At 42.5% G+C, this 26,101-nt stretch overlaps 1 protein-coding gene across 1 annotated transcript in view; it reads left to right on the forward strand.

The window, feature by feature from the left end:
- The window catches only part of LOC122992155 (FERM, ARHGEF and pleckstrin domain-containing protein 1-like), a 51,132-nt gene that overhangs the window by 19,310 nt on the left and 5,721 nt on the right, over positions 1-26,101 (forward strand). The window contains exons 3-22 of the mRNA XM_044365797.1: positions 9,855-9,959; positions 10,057-10,099; positions 10,323-10,401; positions 11,189-11,286; positions 11,758-11,872; positions 14,128-14,275; positions 14,377-14,472; positions 14,561-14,724; positions 14,864-14,932; positions 15,022-15,115; positions 16,025-16,238; positions 20,930-21,117; positions 21,420-21,509; positions 22,943-23,076; positions 24,039-24,120; positions 24,224-24,461; positions 24,555-24,685; positions 24,812-24,880; positions 25,341-25,430; positions 25,754-25,836. Of these exons, the coding sequence (XP_044221732.1) occupies positions 9,855-9,959; positions 10,057-10,099; positions 10,323-10,401; positions 11,189-11,286; positions 11,758-11,872; positions 14,128-14,275; positions 14,377-14,472; positions 14,561-14,724; positions 14,864-14,932; positions 15,022-15,115; positions 16,025-16,238; positions 20,930-21,117; positions 21,420-21,509; positions 22,943-23,076; positions 24,039-24,120; positions 24,224-24,461; positions 24,555-24,685; positions 24,812-24,880; positions 25,341-25,430; positions 25,754-25,836 (2,330 nt within the window). The remainder of the gene's footprint in view (positions 1-9,854; positions 9,960-10,056; positions 10,100-10,322; positions 10,402-11,188; positions 11,287-11,757; positions 11,873-14,127; positions 14,276-14,376; positions 14,473-14,560; positions 14,725-14,863; positions 14,933-15,021; positions 15,116-16,024; positions 16,239-20,929; positions 21,118-21,419; positions 21,510-22,942; positions 23,077-24,038; positions 24,121-24,223; positions 24,462-24,554; positions 24,686-24,811; positions 24,881-25,340; positions 25,431-25,753; positions 25,837-26,101) is intronic.

The following is a 26,101-nucleotide window of genomic DNA, read 5'->3' on the forward strand; positions in this document are numbered from 1 at the left end:
TTGACCTTAATCCTTGTCGACAGGAAGTGCAGCCATGGTCTGAAGCTCTTGTCTCTACATCTGCGTGCCCTAAGGTCAACTATACTCTGACAGGGAAATCCCAGCATACTCCCCCGCACTGGCCAAATGATAATTAGAGGCTCACTGTAAATACAATAAAATGCTTAAATATGATCTTTGATTTATGGATTTTTGGCCTCTGAGGATCCCTGGAGTGTTTTTGCAGCTACCGACTAAACTACTTTTTAAAACAAAGAATTAGCCTATGCTTGGTCTGTTTGTAAGGAGGCTTTCAGACTGCGTGGACGGTGTGTTGTTGAAGATTGTTGCTGTACAGTACATCAGAAAGTGGGATGGAATTCAGCCATGTTTGATAAAGCTCAAGTCACAACCGCTATCATCACTACAGTAACTTACTCTACATCACAGGGCCGAGGCCCTCTGGATTTGCTGCGCAGAGGGCTAAGTAGTTTAAGGCTAATCTCAAGGAAGCCAATTGATTGGCCTCACCAGTAAAGCAGCATGTGCAGCTGTCATTATTTATTACTGGTGGAGATTATGGGGAAGGGAAGGAAAATGCGGCGGGACAGTACTGACACATTCCTCAAGAGACTTTTCCTGCTACCAACCCTGGAAAAAAATCTCTTTTAACACCACCCAGACTCCCTAGTCTCATCTTCTTCACAGTGTGTCCCACTCATAAAACCTGCGGTGGTCTGGAGTGAGGTGGCGAGGCAGAAAGCTGCTCTCCCAGACTTTGATTCAGGCTGTGTTGATGCCACACTTTGTCTCTGGACAGTAGTTGGTTCCCACAGTGCTAAATCATGAGTGATGTTGTCAGTCAGTAAAAGGCTTTTCTCTGGCACTGCAGCAGTTGAAAACCGACACTGCGCATTAATCTTCATCTTACTCATCAAATGTCTTGTGAAATGTCAGTTTACTGTATTGAACCTAACTGATTTATCAATATGAGTCAGACTGTGATTAATCAAATAAATGGAAGAAATAATTCATCAGTAATTGAAATAATCATTAGTTTCAGCCCTAATTAGGAGTGGTGGATTCAATTATCTCTCATGGATGGTAGACTTTAGAGCCAAAATAATTAGTTGATTAATCCATTAGTCAATTGACAGGCAACTATTTTGATAATGAATTGTTTCAGTCATTTTTTAAGCAAGAATGCCAAAGTTTTGTTGGGAGAGTTTGATGCTTTTCTTTGCCAGAGTAGATTGTATATATTTAGGTTTTGGACTGTTGGTCAAAGAAAACAAGCAGTTTGAACATTCAACCTTGGGCTCTGAGAAATGTTAATGGGCATTTTTATAGATGGAATAGGGGGGAGAGAAACTGGGAATTACATGCAATGAAGTACCGCAGCTGGACTCAAACTGGGAAAGTTGTGGTTCATGGTTGGCACATTAACCTTGAGGCGAGGGCGCCCTATAATGGCGATCTTAAATTATTTTCTGACATTTTATAGAAAAAATAAGTAATCGATTCATCTGGAAAGTAGTCTGCAAATTAATCAATCATGAAAGTAATCATTAGTTGCAGCCTCAGTGGCTTTATGTTGCAATATTGATGTATTTTGTCATATCTATACAGAGAATCGTCTGGCAAATCAAAAGAGAAACTGTTGAAGGATAAATAACCAAACAGTCTGTTTTTGGCTAATGTAGCTACATGACTAATGGAGGGATGTCATCACACAGATGCAAAAAAAACATCAAATCCCATATTGCCACAAAGCAGTCCTGCTCGTTAATTTGCAGCACTGCCCACAATGACCTAACCCGACCAATCATATTAAAGAGATAGCTACTTCAGTGTAAACCATATGGCAAAATGTCTGGTACAGTATATAAATCATCATATAACCCAATTCAGTCCTACTTGAACTCTCTGTTGTTTTGATTCTTTAGTTTGTTGCAGCTTTTACAGTATCTTTTCATTTGTATACAGCACCAGTCAAAAGTTTAGACACACTTTCCCATTCACTTGAATGAGAACGTGTGTCCAAACTTTTGACTGTTATTGTACATTAGGATTATTGTTGACTTTGGCTGTGAATTTGCCAAGCCAGGATCTAAATCCATATTAATTATGCCATTGCTTGTGCGCCATATCTTAATAACATCCCATAATATTACTTTTTCCTGATCTCGCAGCATCACAGTGATTATGTAGATCAGTGTGCATGTTCCAGTATTAGCATGCTGCTGCTTACAGGCAGGGTGACACATTAACTTATACTTAATTAACATACCTTGGATATTAATTTTTCCACAAGAAAGTGTCCCATCTGTTTCGTATCTGATAAATTTGTCCGGGTTTGAGGCTTGGCCAACCTCTCATCTGTCTAAGCCAGTGCCCAGATTACTGATGCAACAGCTGTTGGTCTGCCTCTTAAACTTATCTCCTGTTAATTTGAGATTTCTGATGTTGTCTTACAGCTCCAACACTGTTCATACTTAATAAGATTGCACATTAGCAAACTAAATATTGAAACAGTGGGGTTAGAAACACGTGCCCACCCAAAAATAGACACGTAGATTTCAGCTTACGGTTCCACAGCTCATCTAAAATTTAGATCTGAGAAGAAGTGGCACACTCAGTGGAGACGTAAATGATCCTGCTGTGTACTGGCTGTGTTTACTGGGAATAGGTGCATGGAACTGGAAGGCAGCCCTGCTTGGTTTGGGCTTGGACTTGGTGGACTGTGATAAATTGTGAATTGGAAATGTGACTTTTTCAGGTTTGTAGTTCTTCCAGCTTGTTATGCAGAGGACTGATGTGGACTGAGTGCCATTATGGAAGCTGTTCTTGTTTTTCACTCAGTTTTTCCTCCAGGTCCTGATTTTTATGTCCGTTTGAGAGTTGGGCTGTTTATTTCTCAGATTAACCTCATGGTGCATTTGTACACACATTAAACATCCGCCTGCTATACTGCCCATACCTGATGTTACTTTAAACTGTGTAGCCCACTTGATAATCTCTTTAATTAGCTCTCTGATGTATTCTGTCGTGATGCCATCTGACCTGAAGAATTACCTCTTTAACATGTTTTTTGTATTCAAATAATATATGAAAGACTTGTCTCCTTCTTGGCCTGACCTTGTGGGAGTTGCCTTTCACAGTTAGACTTAATTAATCTCTTAATTAACCTATTGATTGCCTTCACTTTCACAGTTACTATGCTCTACAGTATTCACAGCTGCATGAGGGAATTCGCTGTTTTGTAATACGGCAGGTGGTGGAGATCACACATGCAGATGAAAACCGTAGTTGCAGCTGCTTGCTATATTAGTTTCCCCTCAGTTTATTCGCCACAAATGTCAAAATGAAATATGTTGATTTCAGAAACTTGTTACATGCGGCTCATCAGGTGATTGAATAGATCCATGAAATAAAAAAAGAATATAGAAACAAAATACTTGACATAACTTGATATTAACTTTCAATCTGGAACAAAACTTCATTTCTTTCTTGAATATCTCCTATGGTTATATGGTAATAGGAGTTTAACATGTATTATGCAGTTCCTCAGTCTGCCTTTATCTAGCTAAACTAAACGTGGATTCTCTGCCTAAATGTGAAGTGATGCATCCTCCCCCTGAGTGACAGTAATCCCCCGCTCTGGGAAGGGGCTGCTTGTGGAGACTAATCTCAGCATGGGTCCAAAATTTGAAGCGCTCTGAAAAGGATTCAGGCAGATGAAGGGAAAAAAGAGGCCAATCTTTTTGGTAATTCCAGCTGCCTTAAAACCCCCTCTTGCCCTCTGCTTATTTTAATGATTCTCCAAGTTGAGCTCAGGCATGAAAGCATTTTGTGATGTCTTACATCAGTGTATGTTTAACATAATAGCTTAACTTAGTATTTTGCAGACATGTTGGCATGTTTGTTTGAATCTCTGCTGCTGCGGCTGCTTTGTTACTGTCTCCACTAACAATGCAAACCCACAACTTTTAGATCTGTCTTCTGATTTATGATGCTCTGAATAACAGTGGGAGGTCCCCACTCAGAGCTCTGCGCTGGTATTCAACAGCACAGCGGTTACTACGGGACACTTAATTATTCTTTATGCAAAGCAATATGTATCTAGCAGCAGCAGGCTCCTAGGAGGGCAGACGGGCAAAGTGGGGGGAAAAATTGTCCCGAGAAGGGAGGAGGAGGAGGCGGTGACTGTTGAGGGTTGCTACCTCCATCTAAGCCTCAACCCCTATTGAATGCAGGGGACATTATTTTCATGGTTGTCCTCTCGGGGCCTGGAGGCTGGACTGCTGTGACAGAATGACTCTGACAGCTGTGGCAGCCCAATCATCACTTTTCCATTCATTTTTTTTTTTGTTGTTGTTGTTGTTTTTTTTTATCTACAGCTTGGGAAGAAAAAAAAACAAAGGACTGAAAAGCAGGAGGAATGTTGATACTTTGTTTTCCTCTAAGTATAATGACAGTAAAGCTGTCCTAATTACGAGCACACGCTACTACAAACATATGCGTGGTCACACATCCATATGTGCTGTGAGAGCGTGCAGGTAATTTGACAGGATTAGCAGTAGGTTTGCCTCCCTCCACCGTTCTCTCTTTGTCAGCTTCCCGCTGTAGTCGAATCACCCTGGGAACCTCTGCAGCACATGACCTGAATCTCAATGAGGTTTAGCTGCCACTGACCTCTCTGTCCTACCCTTCCCTTACAGTGCATATACCTGCTCAGGCACACACACACACACACACACAAACACACACACACTCACTTACACTTGCACACACCACAACACATGCAAAGATGCCTGCATGTTCTGTAAGATATTTTAAATAGCTGTGCTTCTGCTTTAATGCGACAGAACCAATGGGAGTATGGGACAGGCGGTCACATATATTTTTAATAACAGCACCAGGATGATACTGTGTGAGAATGTATCTGCTTGCTACTGTACTGTAAGCAGTTCTGTAATCTCAGCCCAGCAGAAGAGCCTTGGTTAACTTAAAAGTATCTAAAATCATTCCCGAGGTTTTCCGCTGCCACTGCTGCTGCAATGCAGAAGTTTTGACCGGTGAAACTGCATCTCCTCAAGTAACTTTTTGGCCTCCAAAAGTCAGTCCCAGAATGTTTTTGATATCGCTTCATGAGTCAACACATCAATATTTTGCTAAGCCTATTTGCCGTCTTATCAGATGAGTACTGCAGAAAGTAGGATCTCTAAAAATGACCTTTTCCCACTTCTCCATTTGCGTATTCCCTTCTTTAAAATCACACAGTCTCTTTCATCTTTGACCTCGATCAGCTTCCTCTGATGTGGCTGAATATCACCACTGAAAACCTCCCACTGAAAGATGACTGCTCCATTATCTGTCAAAGTACAACAGAACCCACGGGGGCCACCGGACCCAAGATGAATGAAAACACAAAATCAAGTCAAATTGTTAAACCTTTAAATCCCTGCTGATATCCAGTCCAACAGTGGCTGAGCAGTTGGCTCGAATGCCATCATTAACTCCTCCAGTGCACCACTACAAAGACTCAACTGGGCACGATTCCCTTTGTTCTGTCTGCCTATCTGGAGCCTAAAGGCATTGGCAGTCTGTTTACCACCCATGCCACCCACCCCCCACGACCCCAGGACTGTAAGCACTGCCTGGCCTGGCTCATTGTGGGTGAAGTGGACCATACCAACAACTCCTGGAGGGGAACAGTGGAGGGAACACAAGCCTACTTTACACCTGACCTTTATATGTTTTTTGCTGACAGGAGCTTACTAACAAGAGGTGGGGGTTGAGGGGGGTGGGGTTATTTGGTCTACCCTGAAGTGGAAACCGAAGCGGACATGTGTGCAGACATCGCTGTCATCTTTATTTAGCCTTCCGCTGTCAGCTGGAGCATGTGGAGGTCGGTGTAGCGATGCGAGCATGCTAGGGCTCATACACATGTAAACAGTGGTAGCATCCTATGAGCCTATATTGAAACCTAATGAGCCCAGACAGCCTCTTCTTGCACGTCTGGCCTGGAACTGAGACCGCTGAATCAGGATGCATCGTCTCACTCGGGAATTGGCTGCCCCTATGCAAACTAGCTCCGGCGCTTTCATAGATAGAGGTCATAAAAAGGGAGATTGGTGGCATTTTCTTGGCATTGTGGATGATGAAAGAAATGTCAGCTGCTGAGCATGGTGTTTCCTTAAGATTGTAACCTTTCCGCTGGGGTAAAGGCCGAACGACATGTATGGAGAAGCATGTTTTCGGCTGTGTGGCGGGGTTAAGAAGTCAAAGTCTCTGCTTTGTGTACACAGTCTTGTATTTGCACACAACTGTGTAATCGTCCACAGGCAGATAAATAACATCAGATTTTACAGTTTGCGTATTTTTACACGGTTGTCATGGTGGGTGATTTGAAAACAGATTTTTGTATTGATTGTTATAGAGCAGTTTAGAGTCTAGATGAATAGGGAGTATACTGTAAAAAGTTGTTTTTATAGTAAGTATTTTCAAAGGTTCAACAAGGTAGAATTAACAATAAACCATCTTTCTGAGGTGAAGTTTCAAGCTAGGAATGGCAGTGTTGGTTGGTTGGTTGGTCTGGAATTTGTCCAGTCTGAAATATCCCAACAATTATTGGATGGATTACCATGAAAATTGGTACAGATTTTAATATTAATATTCCCCTACAGGATGAGTTGTAATAACTTGTGTGATATCATTTTCATCTTGTGCCATCATAAGCTTAAAATTTCAATTTCTCCACTACTTTGATTTATGACCAACAATTTTTCATCATATAAATATGGCAAAATTTCAATGGCAAAACTAATCCCATTCCTGTCAGCCTCAGCTGTACTTTGTGTTTAGTACTAATTAGCCAATATTAGCATGCTAACATGATTAACTACCACTGAAGATGGTAAACATTTTATCTGCTAAACATTAGCATTAATATTTTCATGAGTAAGTTCGCAAGCTGACATTAGCATTTTGCTCAAAGCACTGCTAAACCTTACATGTCTGCTAGCTTGGTTGTCTTAGCATGGTTTTTGACAACATTTGGCAGTTAAGTCAGCAAAGAAACTAATGATAGTATCATACAGCTGTTAGGCATTATCACCAGTAAAGTGTGCTATTTTGTGACACCCTGACTGTAAACTTTAACTACACGGCAACGAAAAAACACACAGAAATGAGCTAGCACTGAGACAGCTGAGTCTTTAAATGAATGCAGTCATCTGTAGCTGGCCAAGTGGACACTCTGTCTACATACTTTTGTGTGATTTAGGTCTGGAACTTTTGGCTCCTTTGGTCCAAATTAAGGTCAATCGTAATGCTACAGAGTACAATGATATTTTAGAGCTTCAGTTTGGAGCTTCCTTTTCTGTTTCAACATGACAATTGCTGTGTGCTCAAAACAAGCCCCATAAAAATATGTTCTTTTCAATTTGGGTGCATCACCACAACACCTTTGGGAAGAACTGGAGAGTTGACTGTGAGCCAGGCCTTATCGGCCAAAATCAGTACCTGACCTCAGTAATGCGCTTGTGGCTGAATAGGAGCAACAGGTTCCAAAATCTTGTGGAAAGCCTTCCCAGAAGAGTGGAGGTTGTTGTAGCAGCAAATTAATACACATGGTTTTGTAATGAGATATTCAACAATCACGTATGGGATGTTTGAGTGTCCAAACGTCTCATGCAGTGTGTATTACATCACCTGAACATGTTTGGGTCTGTAATCAGTCGTGACCAGTTGTGTAAGACAAGTTGCTCTTATGTCAGGTTCCATCATTACATTATTGCAACTAGACTTCAGCGACTTTAGAGCGAACACTGTGTTACATAGTGTCCTCTGAGTGCCTGCGTCATGATGACATTCAATCTCAGCGACTTGTGCTTCATTAACGACAGCGGTCTTATTGTGTCGGCTACAGCAGTGTCAAATGGCAGCACCATAACTCCGGGGTGCAACAGCTGCATTTAATCAAGCGCTGCCCGGCTCTAATCAGCCTCTGCCTTACCCATCTCTGCTTGGCTCATGGTCATTTTACACTGACAGCAGATTTATAAGGCTGGATATTAGAGTGCTCCAGTGAGATAGACACACTCTTTAGCCCTCACTGTACTCAGCTCACTTTTCTCTGCTGTTTCTGGAGCCTCTACAGAGCACATTTGTCCACATCGGTGCAGAAAACATGAGACATATAATTCATTCAGGGGCTGTTTCGACCTGCTGGCTGCAGAAGTCCATTAGGAAGCAATGTGTGTGTGTGTACGGGAAGGGTATGTTTTTTTTCCCTCCAGCCTCCTTGAGGACTCCCTCATCAGCTTCATCACCATATGGAAACAGCTGGTCCTCAGTGGTAGGATGCCCTCTGCACTGCATGAGGCAGCCTGGAGAGAGACACAGTAGTAGCGCTTCTCACAGGAAGGACTGTCACAGAGGAGGAGCAGTGAAAGGAGGGGGGAGCTTGTTTGGGGAAGATTATGGATGCGGTTGTGGAAGTGTAAACCCTCTCACTAAGCTGGTAGAGCTTAAGTTTTTATTCTCCAAGCGTTAATAGGAACACAGACAGTGTCATTCTTTGCCTTTAAAACACTGCATTGATTCACAGGCGGGCGAACCCTTTATTTGGTAGGATGTTAACTCGGCTCAGCTGTATGAAGGGGATTCTTTAAGTAACTTGTGCCTTAGCAACCCACTGTCCTTTTGTGTAGAAGTAGAGGAGACACTGATCCCTATAAACATACTCAGACGCAGCTCTGGATCATTATCCAAGCCAGGGGGAACTGCTACTATAAACACTCACATTCTGTAGCTGTGATACGCTCTGCACTGGTGCAAACCAGTCACGAGGAAGCAGCCAGGCAGAAACTCTCTCGTTGTGTGCCTGACAGAGCTCTGTGTGTCTTTACAGCGTGCACAACAGAAGAAATGTTTCTGTGGAAATCCCTGACATTTATTTGACCTTACATGGGAAAGTTACTCTGCATCCAAAGATGCGGTGGCTTTTTAAGGTTTGTGTGTGGTCACAGTGCAATTATTTGTCAGAAAGTGGGCGGTTAAATCAGTCTTCAAGTGTATGTGTGTACTGTATGTGGGGTGGGGGGAGGATGGGGGTGATCAGGGAGTCTCTTTCCCCATCCTGATACTGTAACAGCCTCAAAGGCCGTCAGTCCATCATCGTTGACAGCAATGACACTGAAATCACAGATCAATCTGCCTTTAGCTGCAGCAGGTACGATGGAGGCTTTTTAGTGGCCAACTGAGCCCTTGAGGGCCAGGATGGGATTTAGAGTTGTCATCTATTTGGGTGACAGGGAGTTTGAAAGGTCTACAAAGTAGAGCTCTGTTTTGTTTCTGGCTGCTCTTCGTCATTGGGGTGTCCTGGAGTTTGGTTGTCTTTCATTTACATAAATATCTCCTGGTCGACTAGTTGGTCGATATGCTCTAGTCCGACCAAATTCTCATTGGTCGAATAATCTCTGTGTTACTTTCAGAAGAAGAAAAGTGCTACATCAGTAGCCTTCCAGGATTAACCCATTATTTCCTGTATTCAAAACACCCCCGTTGTTTTCACAACTTTGAACTCCCCCAACCTAATTTAGACTGCTGGGTCTAACTGTACTCAATGTTTACTGAACGTACTGAATGTGTACTGAATCAGTGTTTCTTCTGTAATAATATCAACGAACCCCCACGACTAATCGATTAGTTGAAGATTATGTACGATTTCAGTCGACCAAGATTTTCTTTGGTTGACTACAGCCCTGTTCAGATTGAAAACAGGAATAGTTACTGTACATGGTCATAAAAACCCAGGTGAGTGTTATTTTAATCAACATTATTTGTTTATTTTATCCTCTCATTCACAGCAAAAAGCCTCAGGCAAGGTGCTGTTTGACCTGGTGTGCTCCCACATGAACCTTATCGAGGGTGACTACTTCGGCCTGGAGTTTCAGAACCATCAAAAGATGATGGTGAGTGAGGAAAGAAAATGAAAGGCAAATCTTTTAAATCTCAGAATTTTGTTTTGTTTAGATGAGCTACACATTGATGCTTTTCTCTTTTCCACAGGTTTGGGTAGACCATATCAAGCCCATTATCAAGCAGCTCAGACGTAAGTGTTTCAAAATGGTTTACTGTTACGTTTTCTTTTAGCAGAGCTTTCTCTTTGAATGTCTCGGAGAAAACAGCCATCAAATCAGTTAAGAGTACTTTCACAGTATGATCCACGTGACTCTCTCTTTCAAGAGGAAATACACTGTGTAATTTGCAACCAAGCAAAGTCCACTACAGCAGATCTATTTCGTGTTTTTACAAAACTCATCTATCCCACACAGGACCGAAGCACACAATCCTGAGGTTTGCTGTGAAGTTCTTTCCTCCAGACCATGCTCAGCTAATGGAGGAGCTGACGAGGTGAGCTCCTCTCCACATAATTAAACCCCTTTCATCTCTACATCATGTTTGTCTTCCAGTTTGCATTTGACTCCGCATGTACTGTATCAACAATAAGTCTATGTAAATGACCTCAGCCGTGACGGAAAGCGATTGTGGAGGCATAAATGAAACATGTGCTCCGATTCCCAAAAGATTTATTCCCTCCAGAGCTATGCAATTCATATGTCATGGCTGCCACATTTCTGATTTAGATCTCTGGAGATTAGTGTGGAATTAATGATTTTCTGGTTTGTGTTTCCTCGTTGCAGAACAGGCTCATGACTTGGATGTTTTCACAGTCAAAGTGCAGATATATTGGGCATAAAGAAAGTCATGTCCCTCTGCCACAGTTGTGTATATACTGTGTATACTGTGTTCATGAAGCTTGTTGATATTAGCAATGTATATTTTTTTATCATTTAAACCAGCTTTTATTAAGACTATATTGGTTCCTGCTCTGGCTTGCAGCCAAGAGAGGCAGCAGTATAACACATGACATTCAGTTAATGTTCAATAACTTATTAAATTACTTCACTTAACTTATTTATTACTGAATCCGAAATGTGCACTTAGGCCAACTTCTTGTGTGTCAAAGAAGGTCTTGCATAACCTTGAAAGAGCCCGTGTATGCTGTATTTAATCAGAATTTCAGTTCTAGTTATTCTCTTGGATACATTACATTACATTTGAATGCAGCATTACGTGGTGTTCCTGAGATGCTGCAGAGGTTCTGAGTCTGTGAAAACCACCTGTGTTTTGTTTCCAGGTACCTGTTTGCCCTCCAGATCAAACAGGATGTTTCTTGTGGACGTCTGACCTGCAACGACAGCAGTGCCGCACTGATGGTCTCCCACATTATCCAGTGTAAGTCCCATGACTCATGACTGTTTCCTCATTTAGCTCAAGAGACCAAAGAGTCAACTGATCAGATAACTGTCACAGAGCTTATCATCAAACATTGTCATATAGCACACTGTGCGCCGTTGCGAATTGATTATCTGTGTGTTACTATGGATACCTTTCAGTCGGATGTCTGAACATAATCTTGCAGAACTGCTTCAGAGCAACCGCACAGCATGGTGCATTTTCATAACCTGACATTTCTGTTACCATGGGAGCTCTCCCAATAGTGATCAAAGACGACATGCACGCTGATGGAGATCATATAAATCTTGTGTCTGCATATACAATAGGAATGCAGCAGAGTGCAATTTTTGTCACAAAAACACCATATTAGGAAATATTTTGTGGAAGAATGGTGGTGCATCCTGTTATTACATTGTTTTCACAGCTTTTACTACAATAACATGTACCTTTTCCTTTCTCACTTTTCAGCTGAGATTGGGGACTTCGAGGAGAGCCAGTGCCGGTCACACCTCCTCAACAATAACTACATCCCAGATCAAATGCCCCTGATTGATAAGATCATGGAGTTTCACTCAAAGAATGTGTGAGTTGCCAGGCTGGGCCTGAAGTACCCTTGATTCGAGACTGTGTCCTGTGTCGATCCTAAAATAAGGCATTACTTGGATCCTGTAGTAGGTTTTTTTTAGCTCTGTTCATAAGGTCACTAAAGCCATGGCTGAACACAAATTATTCTATTCTCTCTTCCTGTGAACAGGAAAAGTTGTTTGAGACCTTGTGCATGTCCCGGGGGGAAGTTTTATTATACTGGTGACCCATTCAGGAAAGCAGCCATCAAATGAATGGGTTCTTTCTCAGAGAATTACATGCACTTGTTTATATCAACTTTAAAAAGCCAGTCTTTGTATGCTGTTGCATGGCTTCTATATTGAGAAGTGGATATGAGTTTGTCTACTGCTCTATCAACAACAGCTTGTATTGCTCCTCACTAAATACTGAAATCTTCCTCCAATCCACCAAATGACTCAAACAGCTATTGTCAGCTGAGTTTGTAGGTAAAAAAACACTGATTTTTCAGAGTCTATTCTCAGGTGTCTAAAGCACGAGTTTCTATAAAGTGAAGTTCGTTATTGAATTTGGCACTTTTCACTCAGTACTTTTCCAAGTATCTGCCTCTAGTTTAAGAATGGTGTGTTTTTGAGAGTACTGGAAACCTTCCTAATCCCCTCCCACCATCCTCCCTCAAAATGTCCTCATCAGTTCACAAGTTTGAATGCGAGCCAAAGCTTTGCCAACCCTTGTCTCACCTCTATGTTACAGTGGGCCGTGCCAGAGATGGACACATAGTGGGCGGCTGCTACATGAAAAGAGCTCCATTAGATGCGACTGCTCTCTTTAGGCTCTTGTGTACAGAGATCCTACATTATAGCCGTACAGAAGATCTGTCATTAAGCCACCTTTGCTTTTTTTACACTGAACCAAACAAAACCAACATAATGCCGCCCCTGCGTGTGCTTTTCCATAGCTTTGCCGGCGTTCCAGATTCAGAGGCGTGACGTGTAACATAACAGCGTCAGCTTCCTGTCAGTTCCTTGTCCTGCCGTGCCAGCTTTCCCTTTTACACAGTCGTCAATCCAGCTCTGTGACTACCTCCGTAGCCAGCTTATTGATGGAGCAGCTCAGCCCCCTGACTCCATGTCCATACCGTTTATACAGAACAGCGAGGTGGAATAAAAGCGCAGCATTCCCACCTTCAACAGGCTGCCCCTCCTCTGCCCCTTCCCCCTAAGGCTTTCTTACAGTAGTTGATAACTGTAGCTGCAGTTCTGCTGGCTGGGTGCCATGCTGAATTAAATCTCTTATTAAGTGCCACACACAGGAAACAGGAAGGCTTATCCACTGATAAGAATTTGGAAAGTTAGTTAGCTTTTGCCACCCCTCCCCAACCTTCCACCACCTCTCCAAAAGCTCGGATAAATATGAGAAACCTGAATCCACTCGGACATGCCTCATGCCTCATTTCACCTCAATTTCAGAGACACACAGCAGGATGATGAGCCAGGATTTAATTTATTTGTCCAAAATTTGCTGAAAGGATAATGAAGGCTGCAGTTTGCACTGAGCAAGTCAAAGTGTTAAATCCTTGAAGCAAGATTAACCCTTTTCTGCTATCTTAATTCACTACTGCCTACCCTACTGTAGTCTTTTGCAGAACACCTTTCCGATATGGATTGAAGGATAAGACTTGAGTTATTCTAAGTTTTTATTATTGTCAACAAATCTCATGAAAACACCATAAGCAACAATGTGTCACTCTGTCTCTCAAGACTTTCTGACATCCTTACTCTGTTCCTGACTCTCTGCACTGAGCTCAATAGTTCCTCCTGAAGACATAAATCCTTAAAAAAACAGGTCACAAATATATATAGTTTCACTTTTAAAATAGGCATAGTATTTACCTTAAACAGCTGGGCACTGTAGTTTTTAGCAAATGTTACTCAAAGAAAAGTAAGTAGTACATTTGTTGGGGACTATTTTCACCTGTGGATTAATACACAGTTGGTGCAGCAGCAGGATGGTGTGTCTGGAATTGACTCAAATAAACTACATTGTTTGCGTTCAAAGTATTGAAGAAACCTGCCGCACAGTGCAATGATACATTTTTAATAGTTTTCAGACAACAATGGAGGCCAGTGGCACTGAGCAGACAATACTGGTTTTAAAGTATCAAAAGGAATTGTTGCTTTTGATCTTTTCATGGAATTTGTTGACAATAAGTAAAATATAAAGTATCCCTAGGCTTATCCTTGAAATTGTGACTGTTGTGTTTTGTGTTGCTAGAGGTCAAACACCAGCAGAATCAGACTATCAGTTACTAGAAGTGGCGCGCAGGCTGGAGATGTATGGGATTCGCCTCCACCCTGCCAAGGACCGCGAAGGTTCAAGGCTGAGCCTTGCTGTGGCACACACAGGTGTTCTGGTCTTTCAGGTTAGTCACACTAGTTTGTGGGGCAACACTTGGTGGATTTAATGATAGATGGCGTAAGAGGTGCCTGAGTTAAAGGTTAATAAAATTTCTCATCATTGCAGGGACACACAAAGATAAACGCCTTCAATTGGTCTAAAGTGCGTAAACTGAGCTTCAAGAGGAAACGTTTCCTCATCAAGCTGAGGCCAGACTTAAATGTAAGTTAACTCGCTGAAACATATTGTGTACAATACAAAACCCATCAGTGGTCGGTGTTGTAAGTTATGTCTTTTATGTGTTCCCCAGAGCTCATATCAGGACACTCTGGAGTTTCTGATGGCCAGCAGGGACTGCTGTAAAGTCTTCTGGAAGATCTGTGTGGAGTACCACGCTTTCTTCCGTCTCTTTGAGGAACCTAAGGCCAAGCCCAAGCCTGTGCTGTTCACACGAGGCTCCTCCTTCAGATTCAGGTAGTGAGTGCTTGCATTATGAAGCTGCTGTCAGTCTCCCGGGACTGCAGTCACAGCAGCATCTGCTCATCACATTAACAGTCTGGTACAGCTTTGCACGAACAGCTCATCATTATCTCTCCTGTACTTGTCTCTGTAGTGGTCGCACACAGAAGCAGGTGATGGATTATGTAAGGGAGTCTGAGTTTAAAAAGATCCCGTTTGAAAGGTAAAGGGCTCCACACACGTTTGACATATTTGGTCTAGGAGAGGGTGCTCAGAGTGTATATCACTGACCTTCAACATCCTGTCTGCCAGGAAACACAGTCGTGTCCAACACAACAGTCGGGTCCAACACAACATCCGCTTGTCGCCTTTGCCTTCACCACGCCACCATGAAGTGCCAACAGAAGTGAGTGGCTCATATCACCTTATGCATCTCATTATGATCATGTTGTTAATGGTACCCTGTGGAGTTTTCTTATAAACAAACAGTTATTTTACAGGGAAAGTTGTTTTTTTGTTTTTTTTTAACCAAAGACCATTGTTTTTTTAATGTATTTTACAATCTGCATTGTTCAACAGAGTACACTCTTGGTGTTTTGTAATTCCTGGTCATATTTTCTGTACATAATATTATGTAATTGGAACAGGAATGGAAAATGTAAAAAAAAAGAACCATTCACATTTGTTTTTTATTTTTATTATTAAGTGTCAAGTGAATAACAGGGAACAATGCCCGAGGCAGACACTTCAACACTCCCTTGGGCTTCAAGGCAGGGTCAGATCTTGGCAGTATGTGCTGCAGGAGAGTTCCTGAGCCTGCCAAGACGTACAAATAAATGTGTAAAGCCATCTGTTTAAGCCCTCTTTAGAAAGGGCTTCATACTTCTTGACACTTCTGCTCGGTACCTTCGGGTTCCTAGTTGCATCTGAGTGCTTGGACCCTGATATATTTGCTTACAGGTCTAATTTAAATCCATGTTTAAATTGGCAAGCAGCTTTCTTCTTCCCTGCCTTTTGGAAGAGTATAGCTACATTTATTGGCACATTATCACCACTAACTGTCGACAAGGAAACCAGCAGGAAGTTATTTGTGCCAGCACTGTGCACATATGTGTACATGTACATATGCTAGTAGAGCACAAGCTACAAACCTGGTCATCAAAACAGTGCCTAATGGCCCCGCAGGGGGTCAAAAACTCCATGGGGTTCCTTCATGTAAAAAAACTGGCTTTTAGTTACTACTGGTAATTGAACTGAACATAATCATGAATAAAATGTACTCTGAATTCTTTGATTATCTGCCTCTTTCTGTCAGAGTGGTGCTCCTGGGGATGGAGTTGACTCTCCTCCTCGGCGTCATTGGCAGGAATCAGTGCTGGTGAGTGCAGAAGACCCTCCTGCATCGCGGACAACAAGGGCGAGCCCATCTCTCCAGAGAAACGGCCATGAGGACAGAACGGGGTCTGTGTCCAGGACCGAGGAGATAAAAGGCTCAACACGGCAGGCCCACCCAGAACATCTGAATACAGGTCCAGCATTTCAGACTGCTAGAGGCAGCATCTCTTCTATTGCCCACATTGACTGCAGTGATACAGATAGTGCATATAATATGGGCAGGGACAAGGCTATTTGGTCGAATCACAGCTATAGGGAGCACGCCATGCCTCGCCGTGGTTCTGGCTCTGGGGGCATAAACGGGCCTATGCAGGCCCAGCAGGAGCACTCTCTGGGTAGGATGCGGCATAGGGACTCCCCTTCTTCCTCTAAACCATCGTTCAGCATGAGCCATGAGTTGGACCAGTCCACCAAGCAGTCATTCCAAAGGTCTCACCAAAGTCCTCTCCCTAGCACTATGGTGGACATCAGTGGTCATAGTAGAGAAAGGCATAGCAGCAGCTCTCATATAGTCCCACAGATGAGTGTCTCCACCAGACCTGCCATGGACACCTTCCATCAATCAAGTCCCCTCAGTCATGCTGAGCAGAACGGCTACAGCTCTGTTCCCCCTCACTTTGATGAGGGTAGGTACTCCCCTATCCCAAGCCGCTCTCCTCTCTTACAGAAGCTACACAAAGTACGTCACCAATCTGACACAGACCCAAACCAGGGAACATCCTTGCCAGGGCAAGGATCGCGTCCTGTCCTGTCTCGGGCTGAACGTATGGCTGCTCTTGAGCGCCGCATGGTAGCAAATGGCCTCTCAGCCCCAGGCAGAACCAGAACCAGTCTGGGGAAGAAACGCTTAGGGCAGGCTGGTGGCCCACATGTGGGAGCAGTTCAAATGAATGATTGCTCTACTACTAGTGGTTCAGAGTCCAGTGAGTCTGAGGTGGAGACCAACAGGGGCAACTGCAGCAGCCCACTCATGTTTGGTAATCCAGTGGAGGCCAACTCCACTTCCCCTATACCTAGAAACAAGTTTTCCTTTGGCAGCCTCCAGCTGGATGAGGAGGCAGATGAGGACGGATGCCATGCATTTAGTGACGAGGAAGGCGGACAGATATTCAGCTGTTAGTGCACACAAACCTTCTCCAACAAGAGAGTTTAAAAGGTTTTTCTGGGTCAGGATGGTGTAATCTGGAAAAAGTGTCCATTTAGGTGACACATTATTTCTGTCAGGGAGGGCACTCAAATCTCCACATTCCTACCAGAAGCACAGCCTAGCTTTAAGTCTCTCTTTCATTGGGAGGTGCTGCCCTTTGCAAGATTGCATAAAGGAAGGAATTTGTTCAGGGTTTTCTTGTTTGTCGAGTAGCGTTATCTTTCAGCCTCCCAGTTCTTTGATTGTATTAACATGTCCCTGCAGAACAATACAAGTGCCATGTTAGGATTTAACATTTAATTGCTACTGTAGACGTTAAGATACTACAGAGATGCTAGATAATGAGTCTGTTTTGCAATTTTTAAACTTGAGGATGATTAAAAGAGAAATTATCATTCCAGTTGCACTTTTTCTCACATTCTTTGAGTTTACTGGACTTAAAAACAAAGTCTACAACACTGTTTGTAGAGTAAGAGCTGTTGAATGCTTGGTTCAGTTTTCTATGTCTAAGATGCCTTTTGACTTCCTTTAGGGAAATAAACATACAGTATCATTCCATAATTGTCCATAGACATAGACAACGTTGGTTAATTTTTATACCATTTTTTGCAAATGAGCTTTGTGCTCATTATCAATCTATTGTGGAGTCTTCAAAGACCTGTGGATGTATAATTGTGGCAGTAATTGTGACTTTGTAGGCATTTTTTGCAGCATTTGACTTGTGACTCGAGTATGTCCTGTTTTCTTTGATATCGGAGGGGAAACTAATCCATATGCTGCAAATACCAATTTGAGTGTCTGATTGGTGTTCAGTATTGTTAATGTTTACAGTAGTCTCTGCTCTTTTCTTACTTGAAACAGAAACATCCATTACGTCATGATGTAGTCACAAAAGTGGTAGGAATAGACAATAAATACAACAGTAGGACTTCATACAATCCCCAATATGTTTGTGAATATTATAAAATTGCATTAGAGACCAGCAGTGGCCTGGTCAGCCTGAGGTGAAGGGAAAATGCTGTTGCAGAGGTAGTTTAGCCACTCAACAACAATTTATAGCTCTCACACTCACTATTGATGTCCCCCTCTGCACTTCACTCATGCTCGAGTATCTCTGGCAATCTGTGTAATTTGATATCATACTCACAAAGTCCTCTAAAAGCTATGGTGTCCACATATTTATTTGTTTCCAAAGATTGCAAAGTCTGCAATCTTTTTGGCAAAAATAGCACTGCACTTTGATATTTTTTAGTTTCCTTTTCAGTTTTCTTTTGCACTTCTGTCTTCCTGTTTGTGTTGTTTCATCTGTTTTAGAAAGTGATGATCTCTATTTCACATTTCTGTTCTTTCTGTTTCTTTGTCCAATGTAAGCACTTGTCTGTCAGCATGAAACTGTCATATGTATCTTGTCTTTTTTTGTTGTTGTTTTTTTTTGTCTCCAAACTGCAAATGCATGTAAACCTGTTCTGTCACTTACTATGTGTGTTGGGGGGGGGAAGCGGGGGGGGGGGGGGGGGGGGGGGAAGATTACCAGTATCTGGGTTTCCATCTCTGCGGTGATCCAGCTAACAGTTAATAATTCCAGAGGAGAGAGAGCAGGATGACAGGAGCTTGGGAATATGCAGGAAAATAAAGTCAGTTTTTAGTATGTGTGTGTGTGTGTGTGTGTGTGTGTACTGTATGTGTGAAAGGCAGTTTAAGGGCAACACCTCAAAGCTCCAAATCTCTTGGCTCATCCATCACTGTCAACTGCTTTTGCGGTGCTCCCAGACATTTTTAGCATTGACGTCGAGCGGCATTTTTTATAGTGAGATTTTGTAGTTTATTCGTATGTTTAAGTGGCGCCTACTTGGATGGATAGCTATTCTCGACAAGACTTTTATATTAACAACTGATTTAAGGTTTAGATTTCTAGATTAATAGATTAATAACCATGAGCAATAAGAAATCTATGAAAAGATACTGTATTTGTGAAAGTTACTGGATCACTGCAATGTGAGGGAACCCTGTCTGGTGCACAAAGCTCTCCCATAGACCTACAATGATTGTCAGCTGTACAACGAATTTTACAGCAGTTGGAAAATGGGTAAAATTGATAATTTAACTCTAATCTGTTTTACATGAAACTGTGTGTTGTGTTGACTCAAAGTCCCAGGTCTGTGGGTGAGATTTGTGTGTGTTTGCAACCACTGGTGTTTCCAATGCATGCTGCACTAAACCAGGCGTGGTACACATCATGCTGTTCTGCTCTTGCTGCTCTCTGCATGGACTGTATGTGCTGTAATATACAGTTAGCACTCGCTGTCACTTCACTGTGATTTCATCATTTCATATGACAGATTGTAGAATTCATGTTAGCAAATCTGAAGACTAGAAAACCGTGCACTATGATCAGGGACTACATTTCAAAACAGCGTATTAGTTTACAGTATTTTTACAGCTCACTTTGTCACTATTACGGGTAAACTGAATGTAAAACCGATTAGTATTCATTGACTGAATCTTCTTTATGTTTCCTCATTACCAACAATAACAGAATCACAGTGTCACAAGGCTGTTTATTCAGATCTTAACATTCGTAATCTTTTTTTATATTTAATTTTTGGCAAGACCTAGAACGTACTGCATGAATTCTTATTTTTCTACCCTTCCCCCCTTGTCTCTCTCACTCAGTCTCTCATTTGTTCACTCACTCCAGATGCTCACTGGACCTTTTTATGCTGCTTTTCTCCAGATTTATATTAATCTAACAATGTATATATGTCACACTAGAGTCAATAAAGATGACCTTTATGAAGTGAGATTTCAGAATCTTCTTTGTGTGACCCCAGCAATGTCATCTGGTGAACATTGTAGACTTTTCCCCCTCATCCTCCCTGTAGTGTAGTGTTGTAGCGTTGGTTGGTCCTCTGAATGACTGTAGAGGGTTTTGTTGCTTACACTCATTTGAAGCAATCTTGTAGATGTTTGTATTTGTTTGAGTTTGTGGTTTCCACTCATTCCCTCTGTAGTATTAAAAATAAATCCCTCCCCGAGTTGAGCAAATTGCAGCCCCGGAGTTGCACTGGTCTGTGTACATGTAATTGCTGCTGTGTTTTTTTGTGCCGACGCACCAGACGACATCAGAGAGAGGTGGGCAAGTTTCTGCTAAAACATAGTAAGTAAGCTCAGTGGGCATTGTGGGTGTAGATGACACAAAGTAAGCTGTTCCTCTTGATCATCCTGCAGTATGTGTCTCAGCTTGTGTATTGATTGACGTTGCACAAAGGCTGTCAGAGCTGTCTGGACTATAGAGTGAGTCATGGCTGATTTTTCACTTTCTAAAGGCAAGTCCCCAGCAGAACATCATTATGTTTTTCTGTGTGGCTGAGGAAGACTGATCCTGGGTCAGACAGCTTCTGTAAATAATTGGTTGGTAAAGTCTTGCAGAATGAGTGAAGTTTATCCTGTTGGATTATGAATTGAAGCCAGGTTAATGACTGATTATGTATACCTGACTCCATATGAATTCTCAGAAAGTGCCAAAATCTACCCATCTGACACTTAAAGTAGTTGACTGCAAATGCTAAGAAGAGTTTTGTCCAGACCTGGTATATTGTTGAGTTTTCATGCGTGCTTGAATCACTAACTTTTGACTTTTTCTCCTCTCACTGCTGCTACTAAATGACCCTCGTGCAGGAGTGGTGTCCAACAGCCCTCACCTGTCTGCATCCTCCGGTCACTCGCACAGCATGGTCAACGGTCAGAAGTCACTAGATCTGTGCAGTCACAGTCCAGACGGCCGGCAACCTTCACCCCTCACCAGCCCGCTCCTCAATGACGCCTGCAGTGTTCGCACTGACGATGAAGACGAGGTTCGCAGGAAGGTTTGTTGCTTAATGAGGAGCCTCTGATAATAAAATCAGCAATAAATACTCTTATGAGATGCTTTGTTGCATCAGTTCTTACATTTAAGCTAATTCTGTAGTTAAAGCTACTGTCATATGCTCAAAATAGCTCCAGACCTAGACTACCTGTCCTAAATAATTCTCCACTGGGACTGAAGCCGAGTATTTTCCACTAAATCCACTCCGGGAAATAGGACGGGTCATACAACAAACGAAGCACCAAACACTAGCTGAACTGTGTTTTTGCTCAGCGTCCTCTCTCTGTTGTTATGCCTTTGCAGAGGTTTCCAACAGATCGAGCCTACTTCATCGCAAAGGAGCTGCTGACCACAGAAAGGACGTATCTGAAGGACCTGGAGGTGGTGACCGTGGTAAGACAGGCCAAGTTTGCACGCCAGCACGTCGCTCTACTGTTTGTTGTCTCCTGCGCTGTCCTCTGGGGAGAAAACATTGATTATTCCGGTTAGCTGCTCCATTACAGAGCACCCGCCAAAACACAGGCAGGCAGTGACACAGGAATATTTTGGCAGATGCGATTAAATTTTTTTTTATTCATTCACCACACTCGCGCTCTGAAATGCATTTATCTGTCTCACTCAAGGCCGTGAATACTAAACTGTGTTTGTGTTTAAAGAGATAGATGGATACAGCTGCATGTTCCTTCTGCATGCGACTCCCTTGTTTCAGTCCGCTCCTTTGGATTTCAGTGGCAGAGTACAAGCATATGGACATCATTTAATTTGATCATATCTCAGTGGAGATGCAGTAGAAAACAGGATATTAAATGTGCACCACTCCTTCAACTGCAAACGAGGAGGACGTTTTTAGGAGGCGGTGCTGCTGTTGTCTGATCCGATACACGCATGTGGAGAAAATGCATCACTCCTGTTTTTCACCGACTGTTTTAAAAGCTGCAGCCTTTTTCATCTTGTAATTTTCAGAGAAGCCTTTAACACATCTCATAAATATTTGGGTTGGCTCTTGTCCTTGTTCTTTTTTCAGCCGTGTGTGTGCGTGCTGTCTCCCTTCCCATACACTGGCTGCTGCCGGTGAAGTCATCTGAACAACAGCTGGTGCCCCCCCGGCCTTCTTCTCAAACCCTTCTAGAAACACTCGCTTTTCCAAAAAACCCACTTCCCTTTCCCATCACGTCACTTTAATAAGGCTATTTTCTGTCTGCTGTGCCCAAACGCACAAAATGCAACATTTGGTTTCAATCTGACTTAATGAAACAACAGTGTTAAGAATGATTGGCTATTGATTCTTCCATTCATCCTAGGGCAATTAAAGGATTTAAGAGACCTTACAAGGCTGAAGTGCAACAGCAGAAACAAAGACAGAAGGATTTTGGAGGCATCCTGGGAAAATCTTCATTAGCATGTCATTGATCTTTGACCATTTCTATGATCTTGAACAACCCTTTACAGGCTTGAGACCAGAATATCTGGACTTGAGTTACCTGATGTCATCAAGAGCTAACCATTGCACTGCAGTTTAATACTTGATTTGTCCACTTTTAAAGGTTTTCATACCTATTACATCCAAGTAACTGGTCACTTTGTTCTGAACCAGAAAATAGTCTAAAATAGCTCTGGCATCGCTCTTGGTAATTGCGGAATTCCCTTTCATTTCAGAGCGGAGAGGTTCTGGACTCTCAAAGCCATCACAGACCAACTGAAAGATTAAAAGATTTCATCTCTGGTTTCTAACTTTACCCAAGAGATGTTCACGGTTCATAATTCTCTGAGTTGCACCATGTCAAATTGCTTGAGTGCTCACTATATGCTTGTATTTTTGATCTCAGTCTTTCCAGAGCGCTGTAGGGCAGGATGAGGCGACTCCAGACTCTCTGAAGAACACAATCCTCTCCACCTTCGAGCCTCTGCACAAGTTCCACACAGGCTTTCTCAGGGAGGTGGAGCAGCGGCTGGCTCTGTGGTGAGACTCTGCCCCCCCACCGCCCCCCCGATTTGTCCCCGCAGGGTTTAGAAGACATCCAGTGATGTGTTGGTTTGGTTTTGATCCGATTTTTCACAACTTATACGCCCCCTTTTTAATGAGTTTTATTGGCATTTAGTCTGACAGGGCAACTCGGTCCCTTTAGATGACCTTAGGAGCTATCGTCTCCATGGTAACAGTCATGCTGCACCAATGCTGGCCTTTTCTTGCCGGTGGGTTTCTGCTGTCTGATCTCCTTAATGATGTTGTGCTTTATCTAACACACACGGAATCACACACACACACACACACACACACACACACACACACATGCACACAGTGATGCATAAAGCTCGTTAGGCTGTCAGAATTTACAGCCGTTAAGTGCAGACATGTAGTATTTTTATTTCAAAGCCTGTATCCAAATTAAAACTGAAAGTGATATTAGAGTCTACTCCACTGATAGGAACCGCACTCAGATGTGCATGTAAATTATCTAGCACTGCATGTGTCTCTTTTTTCATTTTGCATATTCAAATATTAGTAGTTATGTACCATTGTTGTTGTGATCATGATTAGAAAGCTGTGTGTCATAGGTGAGGAAAGGTGTTGTTTTACAGACAGATAGAGAAATATTTCACTAAAGATCTGTTAGGCTACTGTTATAATGTCATACCAAATAATCAAATATTCTGAATGAATCCGGTTATGGCAGCACATTAACTCTTGCACCCTGTATGGGGAAAGTCATGCTCAAGGGAGACACCTGCTGGTGGATTTCTTTCTTAAAGTTTTAAAGACCTCTCACCAACTTCATTGGAATTTTTCTTGTGTAAGGTGACACTTCGCTGAATAATCAATGAGCTTTAAGTGCTTTTGTGTAGCTTAGTCAATTAATTCCCTGTCTACAATCGCTCTATAAAGTTTCAGAGATAAAAACTGCTGATGTTTATCTGTTTTAGGGAAGGACGTTCCAATGCTCACATCAAAGGAGACTACCAGCGCATTGGAGATGTCATGCTGAAGAACCTTCAAGGCTTGAAAGTGAGGCACTCCTCTATGTTAAATTCTGCTATGTGTCTGTAATTACAGTAATGCACTGATGCTCATGTATGTGCACCATCTTCTAACTTAAATCTGTCTATAGCCGCTGACAGCAAACCTGCATAAGCAGTCTGAAGTTCTGGTGGAGCTGGAGAAGGCGTGCAAGGCGTCCCGCAAGTTAGAGGGTCTCTGCAGGGATTTTGAGCTGCAAAAGGTCTGCTACATCCCCCTCAATGTCTTCATTCTGCGGCCTCTGCACCGCCTCATTCACTACAAGCAGATCTTGGAGCGTCTGTGCAAACACTACCCAGCTACCCATGTGGATTTCAGAGACTGCAGAGGTAGCACGCTCACGCTTTGTGTTTTCAAAGAGGCATGTTTACCAAGGTCTTCTAGTGCAGCAGAATAATCTAAAAACATTATACTGTCTGTAGCCGCTCTGGCAGATGTGTCTGAGGTGGTGGACCAGCTCCAGGGAAGCATAATCAAGATGGAGAACTTCCAGAAGCTTTTGGAGCTGAGGAAAGATTTGATTGGCACTGACAATCTTGTTGTTCCTGGTCGGGTGAGTTTAAAGATTGAGGTTTTTAACTCTATATCTGACTTTTTCAACATCTACTTGATATTACATTTTATACCAGTAAAGTACAGTCTGTGTCTAATGAATGACTCATGTTTTCTCTTTTCTTAGGAGTTCATCAGGTTAGGCTGCCTCAGCAAACTGTCTGGAAAAGGCCTACAGCAACGAATGTTTTTCTTGGTAAAGCCGCACTCTTTGAGACTAGTTCATGTTATTGATCTAATTATTTAGCCGAGTGAGCCCAGTGGAAAAAATAATCATGCTTTTATCATATACAGCTATAGATCATGCAGTTGGAAAGTCTAGTACAACTTCAAAGGTTCTTGTAGGGAAAAATAACACATGTTGCTCATTTATATTCACTGTTTATTTCTTCAGGGGCTCTCAGATCATTAACATTTGTATTACCATATGGTCAAGTTTATATATTTTGTAGTTGCTATGACAAGTTGTTTGGTGTCAGAACAGACAGAAGCATATGTGCCTCCTTAGAATTTGAATTGGATATATACATTATATACATTAAGTTAATTTGAGCCGAAAAAACCCTCATTGCCATTTGTTTTGTAAGATCGTTCATTTACATTTTCCTTTTTTTTTTTTTTTGTCCCTCTCCTCTCTCCTGCCTTTCTGGCGATAGTTCAACGACGTCATTTTGTACACGAGTCGAGGGATGACGGCGACCAATCAGTTCAAAGTGCACGGGCAGCTGGCGCTCCATGGCATGACAGTAAGTGTCTCTCAATTGAGCGCAAAGTGTTTCAAACGGCTGTCACCAGTTTGTCATTACTGAAAATAAGCTGCATCAAACAGCTGAACTGCAACTCTTTCAACATCTGCCCCCACCCCAACCACACACACACACACACACACACACACACACACACACACACACACACACACACACACGACTTTATTTCAGTATGTATACATGTCCTTCTCTCTCACTGCCTTTTCATCCTCCCTCCCTCCTTCTCTCCCTTCTGTCTATTTTGGTCTTTGCTGTCCTAGATACCGCCGCTCTCTAATGTTTTTTCTGTGTTCTTCCACCAGATCAGAGAGAGTGAGGATGAGTGGGGTGTGCCTCATGCCTTCACATTGGTTGGACAGCAGCAGTCGGTGGTGGTTGCAGCAAGGTAAGAACAGCAGTTTTCAACCCACAGAGGCCTTGTACCTGGATCTAAAGTTAACTCAGGGTGGCCATGTGTGCATTTCTTCCTCTGGAATGTCAAGAGTTTGGTGTGGAGTCATTTGAGAACTGTTACACGTGCGCTCTCTGCACATGCTGTCGAGTTATCACTAATAATCACAAACTTGCAGAAAAACATTTTTACATTTGCATTGTACTATTTTCACTGACTAAAAGCAAAAAAATGACTTCTTTTCTTGTTTTCAAACTAA

This window comes from Thunnus albacares, chromosome 11 (genome assembly GCF_914725855.1).
Source record: "Thunnus albacares chromosome 11, fThuAlb1.1, whole genome shotgun sequence".
In the NCBI taxonomy this organism is placed as follows: Eukaryota; Metazoa; Chordata; class Actinopteri; order Scombriformes; family Scombridae; genus Thunnus; species Thunnus albacares.